A 16589-nucleotide genomic window follows, 5' to 3' on the forward strand; every position below is an offset into this window, starting at 1 on the left:
CCCTTCTCGCACCACTGTCCAGTTACTAAGCGTGTCTACCAGTTCCAGATCCAATTCCTGTCCAGCTTCAGAGTCCACTGCTCACGTTGCCCGGCGAGATACGCAATGCGGTCTTGGAGCTGTGAAGTTATTTGCAGTCCAATCCTCAAGCACCGCCTTGACTCAGTCTTTGTCTGCCCCAATCATCTCCAGATTCAACCATTGTGCGGAGGGCCAAGTCCCAAGAGTACCTCTGAACATGCTCGCATCCTGGTCCGACTGTCCTCCAATCCTCCTCGCATGGCTGTTAGTCGTCGCAAAGATGAACCAGACTACTACTCCATAGATAGCGATATGTTCGACGAACACGTCAGGCTGTGTGAAGCCCACCCCCACCTCGAGGTTATCGTGTTGTCGAATAGTCTAAGAATCACCCAAGGCTGCCGTGGTCTCCTTGTCGCTGGAGCTGCTATTCAGCTGATCTTACGAGGAAAGAGGGTGAGCTTTGACGTTGATGCCACGTTCACCAGCGACATCGACAACGTCGCACGAGCAATGACGACCCGCGGCGGTTTTGGGAGCTTCGAACAGGGCTTCCGCTATCCGGATAACCTCAAATATTTTCCACAGGATTCTTACAACGAAGCCGAACTAAGATACTCGCAAACAGAAAAGAAGAGGGGATTTGAGAATTGGTTGGCGCAAATCAGGGAATGGTACGCCTACGGAATTTGACACATACGAGGTGCGGATACTTTGTCTCGTACACCATGGTTTTGTCAGCACCTCGTTCATTGGGCCACGCAAAAGTTTGAGAGCAGAGTTTCAGGGCACCGTCTTCTCGAAACCCTTGGCTACTAAACCTGCACATCAGCCATGTCCACGCTGACAGCTGATAACGACCTGCGGGTTCTCGATACCATGTTCACAAATGCTCCTTGTCAATCAAAGGCTGTTGAATGACCGAAAATTTGTTTGACAGTGTCCGATTCCGTGATGTCAGTATCCACATGTAGGGATTGAACGTGCACGCCGAGCCGTTTTACAAGCTCGGTCTGCCCAGGTTCAATGTTCAAAATAGGTGCGCATTGTTGGTCGACGAAGAGTTTGTGCGTCAAGCTTGCCAGCTGAGTGAACTTCTGTACGTCGATGCCCTTGAGGAATATGGTTCTTTCAAAGCCACGTTGAATGTCTGTATACAAGATGTCATTTCACAAATAGGATGCTTGTCGACTGAAGGCACGCCGGTATCTCCATTTTGGTGTTTAGCGGCGCTTGGCGATACCTAATCCGCATTACCCCAGAGCCTCCTTCTCCACACCCCAACCCGCCCCATCCGATGAAGGAGGGCCAACGCACCCATCACCAAAGCAGTGCTCGAAGGAAACAATGCACACCATCGTCAAGAAAGCATCAAATCGAGCTTCCGCCTTCACACCCGACTTTTCTGAATGATTACCGCCTTCACAGCTCAAACGCGACATTCACAACCGCATCGCATTTCGCGGAGGTGGCCTAGACTCTTCCCAAAGCAGCATGCCATCCGACAAGCGGGAAGCCTTCGCGCACTGAACGACTCAAGCAAAACGTAAAAGAAGGCTCAAAGGAGTTGGTAATTTAGGCAATAGAAACGGCAGCCGGCTCGTTCATCACGGGACTACATCATTCATTGGTGGATCGGCGCCTTTCTGGAGTCGAGGCATCTCCACAGCCGGAGGAAAGGCGTCCGAAGCAATTTGTATAAGAGGTCTCGCTCCCCACGGGGTGGCACGTCTGTTTGGCTCTTCCAGAACGTCGGCAGCATGGTGGCAGCAAGCTTGAGAGAAAGTGCTCTCTGGGCTTGGTGCGCTGATTCCAATGGTTGACACAGGTACGTGGATTTACTTCTTTTGGCTCAACATGCTGCTTTTGTTCATTGCGACCAGCACCCCATACACGCATGACCCATGGGGAATCCCTCTACTATAACACGGAGTAAAAGCTAACCATTGCAGAGGTATCTGGAGACTCCATCAACATGTCTCCCCACATGCGCACCACAACTGTTATCCCACACATTGCCGTTCCCATCTACCGGTAACCCCTCGGTCTTCCGAACATCACCCGGTTTCACAATATGGACAAAGCATCGTGATCTGGAAAACGGCACAGATTACATTGCTCATCTCGCGACACTCTCGCTATGATCCACCAGGACCCTCTTTTCTCAAAAACTTCACGATTCTTGGCTCAGGATTTTCACGCTTTGTCGCGCGTAGCGGGCCGCTAGCGCTGCAACCTCGGAGTCGGAGATGAGTTTTTGTTGCGCGTCGGCCAAGACCGGCGTTTCCGGGCAAACTTGCCAAGTTGATACCATGGACGCCGTCGAGGAATGCGAATGAATTTGCCAGCAAGGAAAGACCCCAGCGAGGCACATGTGGACATATGACGTCGTTGACCATGAGATACTGCGCTCCGCGAATTTTTGGATAGGTCCCGCAGGAACGGCCACCCCCATCTTTCGAATGCAGAAGTTCAGGCGTACCAATCACCAGGGACTAGGAACAAAATGTGCAGACCGGTCGGAGAATAACTTTGTCGCGCCAGCTTCCATCCAATGACGACCTTCTGGACTCGATACCCGGACTCAACGCTCCAAGCGACTTGAGGCTCTGCGGCATCTAGTGAGAACCGTCCCGTCCGTGCGTACACCTCTTGCATATGTTGGGTGACATGAAGCACTTGTCAGCCTCATCTGCACTATAGACGCGTCTATGCCCCTGCATGAGGAACATCCCGGGTAGCCCCAAACGTTCTGATAGGCCAGCTAGGTGAAGTCCAGCGTTGGATACTTCGGATCGCGTAGCTCGCCGATACTCGCGCGTACCACGAACATCACGATACACGGTGGCCACGCGAGGGCAAACGTTCGCCGCCGTTATTCTTGGAGATGCCTGGGCGAGATCACGCATGATATTTCATACGAACGAGTCTACCACTGCCCAGAACTGGAACCGTCGTGTACTTGCAATAGGTGCGGTGGGCCGATCATTGCACTATCACCGTCTGTGCTTCTCGGCGTGTCCAACCATTCCGATACTGCGCGACTTTGAAGAAAATTCACAACCGGCAGCTCTCCGGCTCGAGCGTACTCGTGACAGGCTGCCCCATTGTCGGTTCCAGCTCCACGATGCGATGTCATCATACCTCCGTTGCCAGGGCGCTCGTGCGAGAGTGCCTCCTGTCGCCTCCATGCCTAGGGCGTTCTGGAAAAACTTAGTCGGATGGATATGCGGATGAGACTGACACTGGGGCTCCACTGTCAATAGACCCTACAAACCCGTCTCCGCATGCATTCTGCTATTTATACGGTGCAGCCTTCTCCTCAAAGTCCACACTGGTCTCCTCTTCTCCAGCTTCTCTCCAGCTCGGTTTCCTGAGAAGTCTACCCCGCGCTGCAGACCGGCTCATCTTTGACCGACACTTTATATTATTTTCTATCAATTCCTAATTACAACGCGCCCAACATGACGGTCTTGTCGCGTTTTTACAAGAAGAAGGCGGTTGAGGAGGAGGTACACGAGAAGGGAACGCCAGCCACTGGTACTCCTGCGGAGACGCCTTCCAGGGGTAACTCTGCTGTGCAGGCCACCGACCTTGAGCCCAAGGGCCGCGTGCCTGCCGTTGCTATCATCCTCGGTGCCGTCGCCAGTATTGGTGGTTTCATGTTCGGATACGAGTCTGGACAGATCTCTGGTTTCCTCGAAATGGACGACTTCAAGCAACGCTTCGGTGAGAACGCTGAGTTCTCTGCTACCCGTTCTGGTGCTATTGTCGGTCTGCTAGCGTAAGTAATCATTTTCGAACACAAGAAGCGCGTCTAACAATCTATCAGCGTCGGTACTCTCTTTGGATGCTTGGGCTCAGCTCCTCTTGCTGACACCTTCGGTCGTCGTCTCACTATCTCCGGTTCTGCCTTCTTCTACATTGCTGGTGTCATTATCGAAATCACCAGCAAGGACGTCTGGGTTCAGTTCGCCATGGGTCGCTTGACTGCCGGTCTCGGTATCGGAGCCCTTTCCACCGTCGTCCCCATGTACCAGTCTGAATCGATTCCCAAGCGCATCCGTGGTGCCACCGTCTCCTCTTACCAATTGTTCATCACACTCGGTATCTGGACTGCGTACATGGTCAACTACGGTACATCAAAGGACTACACCAACAGCGCTCAATGGCGTATCCCCAACGGTCTCTCCGCACTTTGGGCTATCATCCTTGGTAGCACCATCCTGCTTCTGCCCGAGTCTCCCCGTTACGCATACCGCAAGGGCAAGGTCGATGAGGCTCGCGCCAACATGGCCCGTCTCAACGGTGTTGACCCCCACAGTGCTTTCATCGACGCTGAAATCGCCGAGATCCAGGAGAAGCTCGAGGCTGAGGCTGCTGGTGGTGACCACCCATGGCACGAGATCTTCACCGGTCCCCGCATGTTGTACCGCACCCTGCTCGGTATGGTTCTCCAGGCTGGTCAGCAGTTGACTGGTGCCAACTACTTCTTCTACTACGGAACAACCATTTTCTCTGCCACCGGTCTCGAGAACTCTTACGTTACTTCCATCATTCTCGGTACCGTCAACGTTGTCGCTACAATCTTCGGTCTCTGGGTTGTTGAGAACGTCGGTCGCCGCAAGGCTATGATGGTCGGTGCTGCGTGGATGGCCATGTGTCTGTTCATCTACTCCTTCGTCGGCCAGTACGGTCTCGATCGCAATGCTCCCCAGACCACACCTGCGGCTGGAAACGTCATGATCGTCTTCACCTGCCTGTTCATTGCCGCATTCGCCACTACCTGGGGACCCCTTGTCTGGGCCATCGTCGGAGAGTTGTACCCTGCCCGCTACCGCGCTACCTGCATGGGTCTCGCTACCGCATCCAACTGGCTCTTCAACTTCATCATCTCCTTCTGCTCCACCCTCATCACCGATGAGATCAACTACCTGTACGGTCTTGTTTTCGCTGTCTCCCTGGTTCTGCTCTTCATCATCGTCTACTTCTTCATGATTGAGACCAAGGGACGTTCGCTCGAAGAGATTGACACCATGTACATGATCCACGTCAACCCTATCACTTCCTCCAAGTGGGACCCATCGAGTCTGCAGAAGGACGGCCTCGTCGACACCGACAGGCTGCACATGGGTGCTGGTGGTCGTACCTTCAGCAAGGCTGAGCAGGCTGGTACCCACGGTGGTATCTTGGAGCCGGCTGAGCGCAACGAGAACCAGGTTTAAATGGCTGGTCGTTGTATGAATGAGGCTACGATGGAGAAAGAACTATATTCACGTTTGGATGTGGATTGTGACGGCCTAAAATCTATCAGTTGTAATACAAAATGATTGTCCGTTCTATGGGACAATGCAAGAGTATGCTTATATAGTACATACTCAATACATTATCATCAAACAATTTATCACCAGCTGCTGTTCCGTGTGAATGCTGTCTTGCCTTATCGGTATACGCTAATATTTCCCTATCAGAGTTATAATGCATAGTCTAAGTATATCTTGAAAATCTGTTCCTCCTTACTCCATACAAGACAAGTATGGACAGATACAGAAACACTAAACCTTATCTTACATCCTGCATTAGCTTTCAACAAGAAAACGTACAAAGATTAGTAGCACTGTTGACCTGTAGATTCTCTAGTATTGTCTTGAATTATGTTTGCTTAACTATGCGACTTAGAACTTGTACTACTCATCATGATCGACCCATATAATCACAAAAAACTGTCTTGAAGGTACATGCTAGTGTTTTCCTGTCAGGGTTGTAGCGCACCAGCCAAGTGCATACCTTTAGGACATGTCTTCCTCGCTGTACTCAGATACCCTCACGACACCACTTCTCAATCTCTTCCTGAAAGACTGTCACTTCACTTTCGCTCCACTTGCCCGGTGTGAATTTGGAGCGGAGTGGACAGTGGCTAAGGCCTGGTCCCGCACCAGGAAACACCTGAACCTGGTTGGGTATTTTGGGTAAGAAAAAATGCCCCTCCTCACAAAAGCCGTGTAATTTATTGTTGACGATGGGGTGCTTGACATCTAAACCGTGCTTCGCATAGTACAACAAGGTGGCTTCATGAATGAACCAGTCGCCCCTGGAGGATTCATTGAGGTGGGCGAGATACAGGTGAAAGGTGATGTGAGGATGGGAGGCGCTCATCTGCAGCAGTTGACCAAAAGGCCACTCCGAATCACGTTTTTCGGAGCCAGTGAAAAGATTGTATCTAGTGCACAGAGTGACTTTCCGAATGCACTGTTGCTGGCCGACCGAGCATGTACCAAGGAATGTAATAAAATCTTCGGTTTGCTCTCGAAATTCCGAGCGGATGGTAAGATCATTCAGACCAAGACCTAAGCCTTTGGTTTCGTAGTATAGCTGACGACAAACGTATTTGAGGCAGTTGGACTCGGTGCTGGGATCAGTCGGTTGGCATCCCCTGAAACTCTTCTGGGTTTCGTCGCGCTCAACAAGAAGGAGACCCTGATCTTCAGTGAGTGCGTATTCGTATATCATATCGCGGAGCTCTCTGGGTAGGTCTAGTAGACGGCTTGAACTCGGTTGGCTAGACATCTTGAGTCTCGACAATGGATGTAGGTTACGTGTGTGTGCGAGGAAGAAAGATTCAAAATCGGGGAAGATTTTATATTCGATGGTTATCGTAGTGAAGAATACACTGTATACTTTCATTGTGACTTTTGGCGGAGCATAAGGTAGAAGAAGAGAACTTCTTTGTACCATATCCGCCTACGCACTATCATTCTACATACCAATACTAAGTGGGTTTCCGCCACCGTTGTAAAGCGATACTTCTCTCTTCTCCCCGGCGAACCGGTGCATTAGAACACGTAGTGACCGGACAAATCCTGATAAAATCATTCGACTCCTCGTCTTGAATGAACCCATTTACATACTTCCACAGATAGCAGGTGGAAGCCTTGTATGAAAAGGCCATACAGTCATCGATTCCGTCGCACCTTTCACGGCAAGCATCGACCGAGATGCCGGGGACGTCGAGGATAGCTTGTGAGCCTGAAGCTGGTTTTTCTCCGCAACGGACAAAGTAGTTGTCTTGGCATTGCGCGCCGTAGGAAGGGCAGCTGTTTGCTAGGCCTGCGGTGAATTGCTGGCACTCGGGGTAGGCGACACAAGATACTGTTGGCGCTGGGGGGATGCAGACAGTAGATGTAGATGTGCTGGTAGTGCTGGTCGAGGTAGGCACGGTAGATGTTGCTAATGTTGAGGGTGGGGTGGTGGCTGCCAAGGGATTGGCTACGCAATCACGGTTGTAGTACTTCAAGCCGGTATTTGGTTGGGGAGCAACGTTGGTGCTGGTAATCGGTATCCTGGTAAGGTAGCACGTATTCGAGTAGACGATCATGCTCCCACATGCGCTCTGGGCCTGGCAGTCTGCCAAGCATGCATCCAGAGTCGTGAAAGGCTTTCCAGATATCACTTGGAGATCGACAGTGTCGACTCCTTCAATGCCACAGAACTGATCGGCAGTTGGTGACGGAGAGGCGGTGGTGGTTGAGGTCGAAGTGACGGTAATCTCGGAGGACGTGCTGGAGGTGACCGGGATGAGAATTACCGTTGAAGAGTCACTAGACAACGACTCGCTAGATGAAGTGCTGGTAGTTGACTCACTGGCCGAAGAGGTGGATATTAGTACCAGACTAGAGGAGGAAGCGCTACTAGAGCTGGAGCTGCTGAGAGAGCTAGAGGAGTCGAGAGTCGAAGAGCTAACAACAGAGCTCGAAGGGACGGCATCGCATTTTCCAAACCCTGGCTGACAACCCGTCCCGCAGTAAGCGCTTGAGCTTCCACAGTATGAGTACTGAGAACAGCAGTCACCGTATCTACCACCGGAACATGTCATTCCTGCTGGTAATGCGCCGTACAGGTTTCCGCAGCGAGCATTCGTCGTGACCTTGACCTTCGCGGCAGTAGAAGATGGTGCCACTGACGAGACTGCTCTGGTGGACGAGGCGATGCTGCGGCTTGATGTTGTCGAAATGCGCGTGGATGTAACAACGCCGTTGCAGGTTCCAAACGATGACTGACAACCAGTTCCGCAATAATCCTTCGTCTTGCCACTGCGAAGATATCGTTAGACTGCCTCGAGGACATGGGGACTCTATATTCAGGTGCTTACCAGTAACCATATTGGGAGCAGCAGTTACCCCATTGCGAGCCTGTACAGCTCATGCCACCGGGCAAAGCATTGTAGGCGTTTCCGCATCGCGCATTCGTCGATACTTTGCCAGCGGCAAGCGTTGCCGTTGCTGCAAGTGGAAGGAGAAGATTCCAACGCATCGCGAATGATATTAACAATTAACGTTTAAGCAATAAAGAGCGTGCTGTTATCACAGACCAAAGAGCGAGAGAACGACTGTTGGTGGGATGCTCGTAGAGAGTGAAACGAGATGACGACTCGACAGAAGCTGGAAAACCCACAGGTTTATACCTACCTTTGCCTGTAGAAGAAGTTCTCGCTCTACAGGATGGTACCGACGTGGCTTGCATACTCCCATACAGAGTCCACGATAGCCTCGTCCAGACCCTTATGACAGCCACCAAGGCGTTCATCGCGTTCGCGCTTCAGCAAGACGATGAGTCGAAAGTCGTCCGCATCAGGCCATGTGCAAGGCACGAAACCACGCGAGGGAAAGGGGACGTCGGAGTAAGATGAGCAAGTCGCGCTATTGATGAACACTAGTTTGTGGTCTGTCCTGTGATTGGAGTAGCCCCTGGAAGGCACGTGTTGACGCAAGCCACACCGAGCGAGGCTGATCACGACTTACCGAGTTCAACGATCTTCGGCCGCTCCGCAATATGTAAACTTTCCAGGTACCAGAGTGAGCTATCGCTTCCCTGGTGTCGTGGCATGGTTTCGGGGGCGTGCGGTGATCGAAAGCTGCGGATGCGAGGTCGCTGCCATGCAGGGTGGGGCCGACTAAGGATTCTGCTGGACTAGCTCCCGGGGAAAAGGTCCTAGGGTTCTGCAGCATCTGCACTATATATGCGTTCGACTTGCTCATATCCTTCCTGCTATCGTCCATAATCGTGTGCTTTGAGCAATGTATCACCATCCAGGTACATGATTGTTCTCTACGATGCTTATTCACTACACTGGCTCATTTTGCACAAATCGCTGTTTGTATCTCAGCGCTACCTAGGTAGATATCTCGAGAAACTTCATCGATCACATCATTCAAGTCTGATTGACACAAATAAGTTTATTTCACATGTCATAAGTCTCTTTCCAAGCTTTGCCATGTAGGAGACAGAACTCATAACTATAATCTCTCTGTAAACGCTCTTACATGTTGCGATGCACGCGATCCACTGCGCGATCATGAAGAATAATACTCCGTGGAAACGACTGTGGTATTTCTCTCCGATCTTGAGACACCGAAGCTCACTTTCCGTTCGATGTTAGGCTATGATGTCAGGCAGTTCAATAGATACGGCTTCATGTCTCCGACCGGGTGCGGCTTCACTCGCTTGGGCTGCCGTTAGCTCTGTCAACTTGTCAGGCATTCATGGTTTCGAGAATTTTGCGCCCATCCCCAGCAAGAACTCAAAGAGGACGGCTTTGTGTGGGTAGATACGAAGGGACAGCTTGCGACTCGATGCAACGCGGGCGGGGTACAGCTGAGGCTGGAATTGCTGACTACATAAAGATATGCGACATCCTGCCTGATGTTCTCAGCCTTTCCTGACATCACTCCACCAAACACTTCCCCGGAGGTGCCATCCTAGAGTCATGGCGATACCGGCAAGCATGCCCACCATATCGCTGCCTCCAAAAGCTACCACCTCACCATCAGCATTGCCCGCAGCATCAATCTCGAGCACGGCGAAGTCTCACAACGAAGAGCTGCTTCAATATGTCGAAAGATCGCTTAAGGAAGACAAAGAGTTCCATTTCTTGCGCTTCGAAAAGCTGCAAAGGATCAATCTCGTCGCGCTGCAGATGAAGCTCATTCGTACGAAAGCTGCATTGTCAGAGGCGTCAACTATCTCCGATGATAACCTTGAGAACTTGAGAACGACTCTGGAGCAATATGGCAAGCAAACCTCGTCGCTTCGGATAGTACCTTTTTAACCGATGTCAGCCACTGCAATACAAAACTACCACTCCCTGCGCGAAAGAAAGAGTCTGACCTACAATGAAGCAACGAAAAGAGCAGACATGTTGCAGCGCTATTTCCAATCTCAGGTGAAAGATTTACGCGTGTTCAAATCCTACTACTCCTACTTCGACGTGACGGTTGCTAAGATCGACCGCCTACGAACCTTACTGATGAATCGACTCCCGGTGTGGATCACCTACTCACGCAACGAACGAGCAGTCCGCAGAGATAAATTCGAAGCCGGCTATCCACCAAAAGAAGTATCAGTATCTATTGATCGACTATGTCGCTTCATTATTGCTGCTATAGGTGGGCTCTTTCTTGTTGGACCGATGTTGATCATGGCTATCCGACCGTCGACGGCGAAGAGCCTTATAACGGTCTCAGCATCGGTGTTTTTGTTCGCTGTTGTGCTGACCTTTGGGATACGAGTGACTTATCTCGAGGGGCTCGTGTCTACGGCAACATATGCTGCTGTTCTTGTGGGGTTTGTCGGTCCGGGCACTGGTGGTGGCAGCTAGGTAGCAAGGCTCGCTAATAATATGCATTAGCGTAGAGATCATTGCACTACATCAGTGTTCATGATGCAGACGATACTTAGGCACTGTTGTCTGATGGGTATATAAACCAGCAGACTGTCGTGTTGTGCGCCGTTGGGCCGGAAGGACAAGCTTTCTGCATGTGAGGTCACTCCTGCGAAGTCCTTTCTCTTTGTCATATGAGGCTACCCCACCAAGCCTCATACTCTTCCGACAACTGAACATCATGCTTCCACAGCCTTGGCGCGTCCGCCCCTCACATGATGCTATGAAGTCAATGGCAGGATAACGAGGTGCGCGGCTCTTCGGCGCCGATCAGCCTCGGCAAGTGGAATAGCCAGCCAACCAGCCGAATACCGACGTAGGCCCAGCTCTCCGGAGCACTGGAGCTTGCACATGCTACAGTCTCCCACCTCGCTGTTGGATTTTCTTTCTTCGCAATCACTGTGGGCAGAGTCGCGTAGGTTCTCACTTGCTTCGCACAGCTTTTCTTGGTATCCATACCGGGCCCTGTTATAGTTGTACCAGGTTCTGCGCGCGCACAATCGCTTCATCCTGCCCCCCGGACCTACGGACGCGACCCCCACCACAGCTTTCTACCATGTCAAACACGACGGACTCGGTGATTGAGAAGCTGCCCAACACTGCAGAGCTCAAGGAAGATGTCAAGGCTGCTTCCAAGTCGTCGCTGCAGTCGCTACGGGCGCTGTTAGCTGGAGGCGTGGGTGGTGTGTTTGCGGTTGTTGTGGGCCACCCGTTCGATCTAGTCAAGGTGCGCATGCAGACGGCAGAGAAGGGTGTATACACGGGCGCTATGGACGTTGTGAGGAAAACAATCGCAAAGGAGGGATTGGCCAGGGGACTGTATGCGGGTGTTTCTGCGCCGCTTGTCGGTGTTACGCCCATGTGTGAGTGCCCTTGGGAAGCAGTGTATGAGGCAGTCGGGATAGAACATCAGCTGACATCTCCCAGTTGCCGTATCCTTTTGGGGTTACGACCTCGGCAAGCAGCTCGTCTCCAGCGTGTCCAAAGTCGAAAACAACCAGTTCAGCGTCGCACAAGTCTCCGCCGCTGGTTTCTTCAGCGCCATACCCATGACCATCATCACCGCACCTTTCGAGCGCGTAAAAGTGCTCCTACAGATCCAGGGACAGAAGAATCTAGCACCTGGCGAGAAACCCAAGTACTCTGGTGGTATGGACGTTGTCAAGCAATTATACAAGGAGGGCGGCATAAAGTCCGTTTACCGTGGCTCTGCCATGACATTGGCGCGTGACGGCCCAGGATCAGCCCTCTACTTTGCGACGTACGAGTACGTCAAACGCACTCTGACTCCCAAAGACCCTGTTACGGGACAGCCTGGATCGCTGAGTATGGGCGCGGTCATGGTGGCGGGTGGTGCTGCCGGTATCGCCATGTGGATACCAGTCTTCCCCGTTGACACCATCAAGTCGCGATTACAGAGTGCCGAGGGCAGACCGACAATCAGTGGAACCATCAAAGGCATTCACGCAAGTGGTGGCCTCAAAGCCTTCTTCCCTGGCATTGGACCTGCCATGGCACGAGCAGTGCCTGCCAACGCGGCTACATTCGCTGGTGTAGAACTTGCGCAAAAGGCTATGACCAAGATGTTCGACCGCGACGGCGAGTAGGACCCTATCAGCATCGCCAAACCATCTGGTGGAGGCGAAATTATGTGCGACGACGATCAAGGACTTTTCCAAGCTCTTCGTGCGGTTCCCCACGGATGACGCTTTTTCATCTCTTTCATACTCCATGTCTAGTTCATTTCTATGTTGATCGAGCGAAACGACGATTGATCATGTTGGTGGCATAGCATATGGCGTTGTTTTACGTTTGTACGCCTCCAGCGCTTATGTATAGAGTAGGTAAGGGGCTTCCTAGATGGCGTCTCCTTCGTCCGTCTTCTCGCCAATAGATACTATTCCTACATACGCCCCAACATATGCCGACAATCCTTTGATGATCCAACAGGGCGGTTCCGAAGGCGGCCATATGGTCGGTCGTAGCAAGGGATGAAGGCGAGGGGCGGCAGAACGCGGATGCATCCGCTGCTCCCCTCGTTCCTCTTCATCCTGAACAACAGCAAACCAACAACTACGATTCTCTCCCGGTGTTATGCCAAAGTGTGGAGTTGTCAAAATGCCGGATACGAAGTCGCAATCCCTGGCGCGTGCTTTCTTTGTTCCCTCTGGTCTAATTCTCCGATGCATCTCGCTGCCACCTGGCGTCAGGCTGCCTTGAGTTCCTCTTTGTTCCATCAACATGCTGCTCGTATTCATGATATATGTGTTTCAGAAATCCTTTCCGTACGTCTGTCGATCTCTCTAAAAAAGATGGACGGGATATCCTGCTAACGCGCGGACGGAAAGTGGCTAATATCGCCCTCCGACGGCCCGACCATAGTGGTGAGAAATCGGGATATGAGGATGGACACTGGCCAGCCCCCGTCGACTTTAACACCGATTGGACTGAGGTTTGATCCACTGAGACAGCATCCAGTGAATCCCGCTATTCCTGTTATTCTTTCTGGTCCGGGGCCGAATACTACATCAACGAGGACCATCTTCCTTAATCACCCGTTTGAAAGGCTGAGTCCTATACTGGCATCGAGTCCAAGGATTGTCGAGGCCAATTCCAAGAGACGCTCATCTGTCTACCTGGACGTGAGAGAAATTGATACCATGTACAGCAGATTGATACCTGGCACCGACTTTTTCGACGACTGTTCATCCGAGTCCGACTCTGGAGCCATCGCAGCCTTACTCGCAAGGACATGTACGGACACTCCCGAACTTGGTCACCGCAGCCAACCACATACCATGAACAACGACGATAGAAGCGTGCCACAGGGACGAAGCAGACACCGTCGCACCACCACCACGCTCTCCAACGTGACGAGCCTACCGGTCAACAGCTCAGACTACAGCGGCTTCAACGAAGAACATACCGTGGGAGTTGTCGTGATGGAAGACGTAGACGCACCAAGCCATGCCCGGAAGATGTCTTTGACGCGTCTAGATAGGGAAAATGTACGGTTGGCGGATGGCAGATCCATCAGATCGAGTGTAGACTCACCCCGGCATTCCATCTTCAACGGCTACAACAACAGCTCTCTCCCCGTATCTCCAGCATACCCTGCATCAGCCTTGGCCGCCATATTTTCAGCTAGTGCGACCTCAAGGGATAAGATGTGTGAGAATGGCGAGGATACACTCACGCCTCTACCGCAGAGTCCTACGTTCCGGAACGGTTATCACCAGAGGAATGCTTCAGATGGTGATAGCAGCTCTGATGGTGTACTTGCAGATTCTATCATCAATGCGCATGTGCATGCGATGCGTGCACTGGAGGCATTGAATGCCGATCCAAAGAGTAACGAGAATGTGGAGAGGAGTGTGGGGAAAGGAGTGGAGAAGGTGGAAGCTGGGCGTAGTTATCTGAACTCGGGTACTACGACTAGTTGGCCCAAGTCTGTAACCTCGTTGTCTGCGAATCGGCAGATCAGGCTGAGTGCCCTGTCAACAGGAACAGTGACACCCAAACGAGGACAAGAAGCAAGACGCCGCCATGATTGCGCTGCTTCCCCATACGTCGATGGAACGAATCCATTTGCCACACTCTTGCCAGACACCGCTTTATCTTTCCCAGCAATGGGCTACACCTGCGATTCCAATCCCCTGCCCAACTTCTCCCTCCCCGCTTTCAATCCTAGTATTCGTAGTACAGACGACTATGTTAGGTTGGACTCAGTCTGTACCAGTATCTTCCCCGAGGAAGTTGCAAGTTACCTGCCCGGCAAGCCCAAAACTGCTTACAACGCTCGGAAAGGCAAGCATGTACTCGGTCTTGTGACGACGAGCGTGGAGTGCTTGGACTTGAGGAGCCGGAGGGAGAGAAATGAGAGTGCGCAGGGTTTGATACGGAGTCAGGCCGAGCCAGGCGATGAGAAAGGGAGGAAAGATAGCAGTGCGAGGCAGAGCGCAGGCGGTTTGGTTATCTGGGTCGGGATGAAGAGGTGGACGTGGAAGTCACGCTATGAAACGGGAGGAGGGAGAAGGGCTAACGATGAAATTGGACAAACGAAGTTGGAGGAGATTGTTGTACCGAGTAAACTCGTGGACAGCGATGCTGATGATGAGAAGCAGGGATATCGCTATCGATATCCGAGGCATAACAGCGTTGACACCGACTTTGACGATGCGGCTTTTGCGGAGAGACTACGATCGGCTAATCGCCAGTTACTTGGGCAATCTTTCGGCTTCAGCGCGAGGACGCTGCGTGGTATACGATTTGGCAGGCGCAACGTCTGTTGTATCGCTAGTATCCACCACACCGGATACGAGCGGAGAGGAAGCGCAGATAAACAAACAACATCCATAGCGCAGCTACCTCACCCCTCGGAGACACGTCTACTCGCTTTGTACAGGAATCCCGCTATTGGTTTCAAAAAGTACATGGTGGTTACATGGGCGAGAAGGATTGCTGTGTCTTCTTCTTCTTCTTCTTCTTTGCCAAAGGAAGCACATGTACCGACCTTGGAACTGGTTTATATGATCTCACCGACGAGAGTTGTTGTTGTCATGACTGTCTTGCTCAGTATTAGTGTCGCAGCGGCCCTGGCTTGGGTGTTTCTGAGCCATGTTGGGGATGGAAAGGAGACGGCGGCACCGGGTCAGCGGGTGGGAAGTGGGATGGCGATTGGTGTTCTGGCACTGTTAGTTGAGGCGTGTGGGTTTGGGGCTTGGGTTACATTCTCATAGAACAGGCGAAAGATTGAACGCATGGGAATGTATGTGTAGGATGGTGGTATCCGTGCACGTCTCGGTGTAGCTTTCTAGAAGAGATATGAAATAGAGTTTGATGGAGCAGATGGAGTAATCAGAATTAGAAGAACAAGAGCAGGCATAGGCTGCACTACCACTTCTGTTCTCTTCCATTTGATGCCCTCCAACTCATCAGAATCAATAACCCATGCCTGCTCTCCCCACCGCTCGCTCAATCTCTTCCAACATAGTCTGCGCTCCCTGTGCGCCCCTCGGTGTTCCTCGCGGAAACTTGTATCTTCCGTCCACTCCACCAGGCGGATCGATAAGCTTGCCCTGCGAAGAACCAGTGAAAAGCGGTATCTGGCCATCGTAGACACGAATCGGGCTCAGCTTCTCTAGAGACCGCGAGTCGAGATCATCGAACAGCTGGCTGAGAACACGCGCGTAGGCTCTTGTGAAGCCCATGTACGGCGCCCCTCCGCGATAAGGCGTGTTGGCCGGGTCCTCGGCATCCAGTACAGTGACCCACGGCTCCAGGTCCAGGTTCGGGACTCTGCCGCGAACAAAATCTGGCGCATTCAGCAGCGAAGCCAGTGCAGCTTCGTCGATGACAATGCACACATTGCGCCGGACGTCCGACGGCCACTCTTCGTCGTCATCGTCGTCTTCGTTTCTCTCCCGGCCAACAAAATCTGCGATCCACTGATTGAACGCCTTGCGCACCGAGGCATAGTCAGCTCCGCGCAGAAGAGCACTATCAGAGATGACGGGTAGCGCGAACGTGTCGGGATCCATTTCAGCCCCGCTATCCGACGGAGTAGCGTAGTCCTGTAGCTTCTTCAAGGCGGCAGCCCACTGTGCATCGTCGTTGTCATTGGCGTAGGCGGTGCGCACAATGACAAAGCCCCATTGGTGGGTGAGACCTTCCATTGCGCTGCAGAACTGCGCTGAAAGGGCACTGAGATCTCGAGGTTGTGATTGCTCCGCCATTCTGAAGCTGGCCGTAGTGGAAGAAAGGTGAGAGCGTGGAGCAATCTCAATTGTCGAGGCGGGGGCGGGGCAGTTGGAAGGAGGCCTAATTATTGGCCGGTGCAGACGAAATTGGT

General features: G+C 52.2%; 4 protein-coding genes across 4 annotated transcripts; 3 read left to right on the top strand and 1 right to left on the bottom strand.

Moving 5' to 3' along the window:
* Positions 1 to 3485: 3485 nt before the first annotated feature.
* Positions 3486 to 5246, top strand: J4E82_008010 (uncharacterized protein; the record flags this gene model as incomplete). The annotated part of the gene is made up of 2 exons (XM_051734249.1): positions 3486 to 3805; positions 3854 to 5246. The coding sequence occupies 2 exons, from the start codon at positions 3486 to 3488 to the stop codon at positions 5244 to 5246; spliced, it is 1713 nt and encodes a 570-aa protein (XP_051585956.1).
* Positions 5247 to 9802: 4556 nt separating this feature from the next.
* J4E82_008011 (uncharacterized protein) lies at positions 9803 to 10126 on the top strand (the record flags this gene model as incomplete). The annotated part of the gene is made up of 1 exon (XM_051734250.1): positions 9803 to 10126. One exon carries the CDS (start codon positions 9803 to 9805, stop codon positions 10124 to 10126), a length of 324 nt encoding a protein of 107 aa, XP_051585957.1.
* Positions 10127 to 11294: 1168 nt separating this feature from the next.
* J4E82_008012 (uncharacterized protein) lies at positions 11295 to 12345 on the top strand (the record flags this gene model as incomplete). The annotated part of the gene is made up of 2 exons (XM_051734251.1): positions 11295 to 11601; positions 11666 to 12345. 2 exons carry the CDS (start codon positions 11295 to 11297, stop codon positions 12343 to 12345), a joined length of 987 nt encoding a protein of 328 aa, XP_051585958.1.
* A 3333-nt stretch (positions 12346 to 15678) lies between these two features.
* On the bottom strand, positions 15679 to 16473 carry J4E82_008013 (uncharacterized protein; the record flags this gene model as incomplete). The annotated part of the gene is made up of 1 exon (XM_051734252.1): positions 15679 to 16473. The coding sequence occupies one exon, from the start codon at positions 16471 to 16473 to the stop codon at positions 15679 to 15681; it is 795 nt and encodes a 264-aa protein (XP_051585959.1).
* Between the last annotated feature and the right edge of the window lie 116 nt (positions 16474 to 16589).

Source organism: Alternaria postmessia (assembly GCF_024291825.1).
Source record: "Alternaria postmessia strain BMP 2775 chromosome Unknown scaffold_60, whole genome shotgun sequence".
Classification (NCBI taxonomy): Eukaryota; Fungi; Ascomycota; class Dothideomycetes; order Pleosporales; family Pleosporaceae; genus Alternaria; species Alternaria postmessia.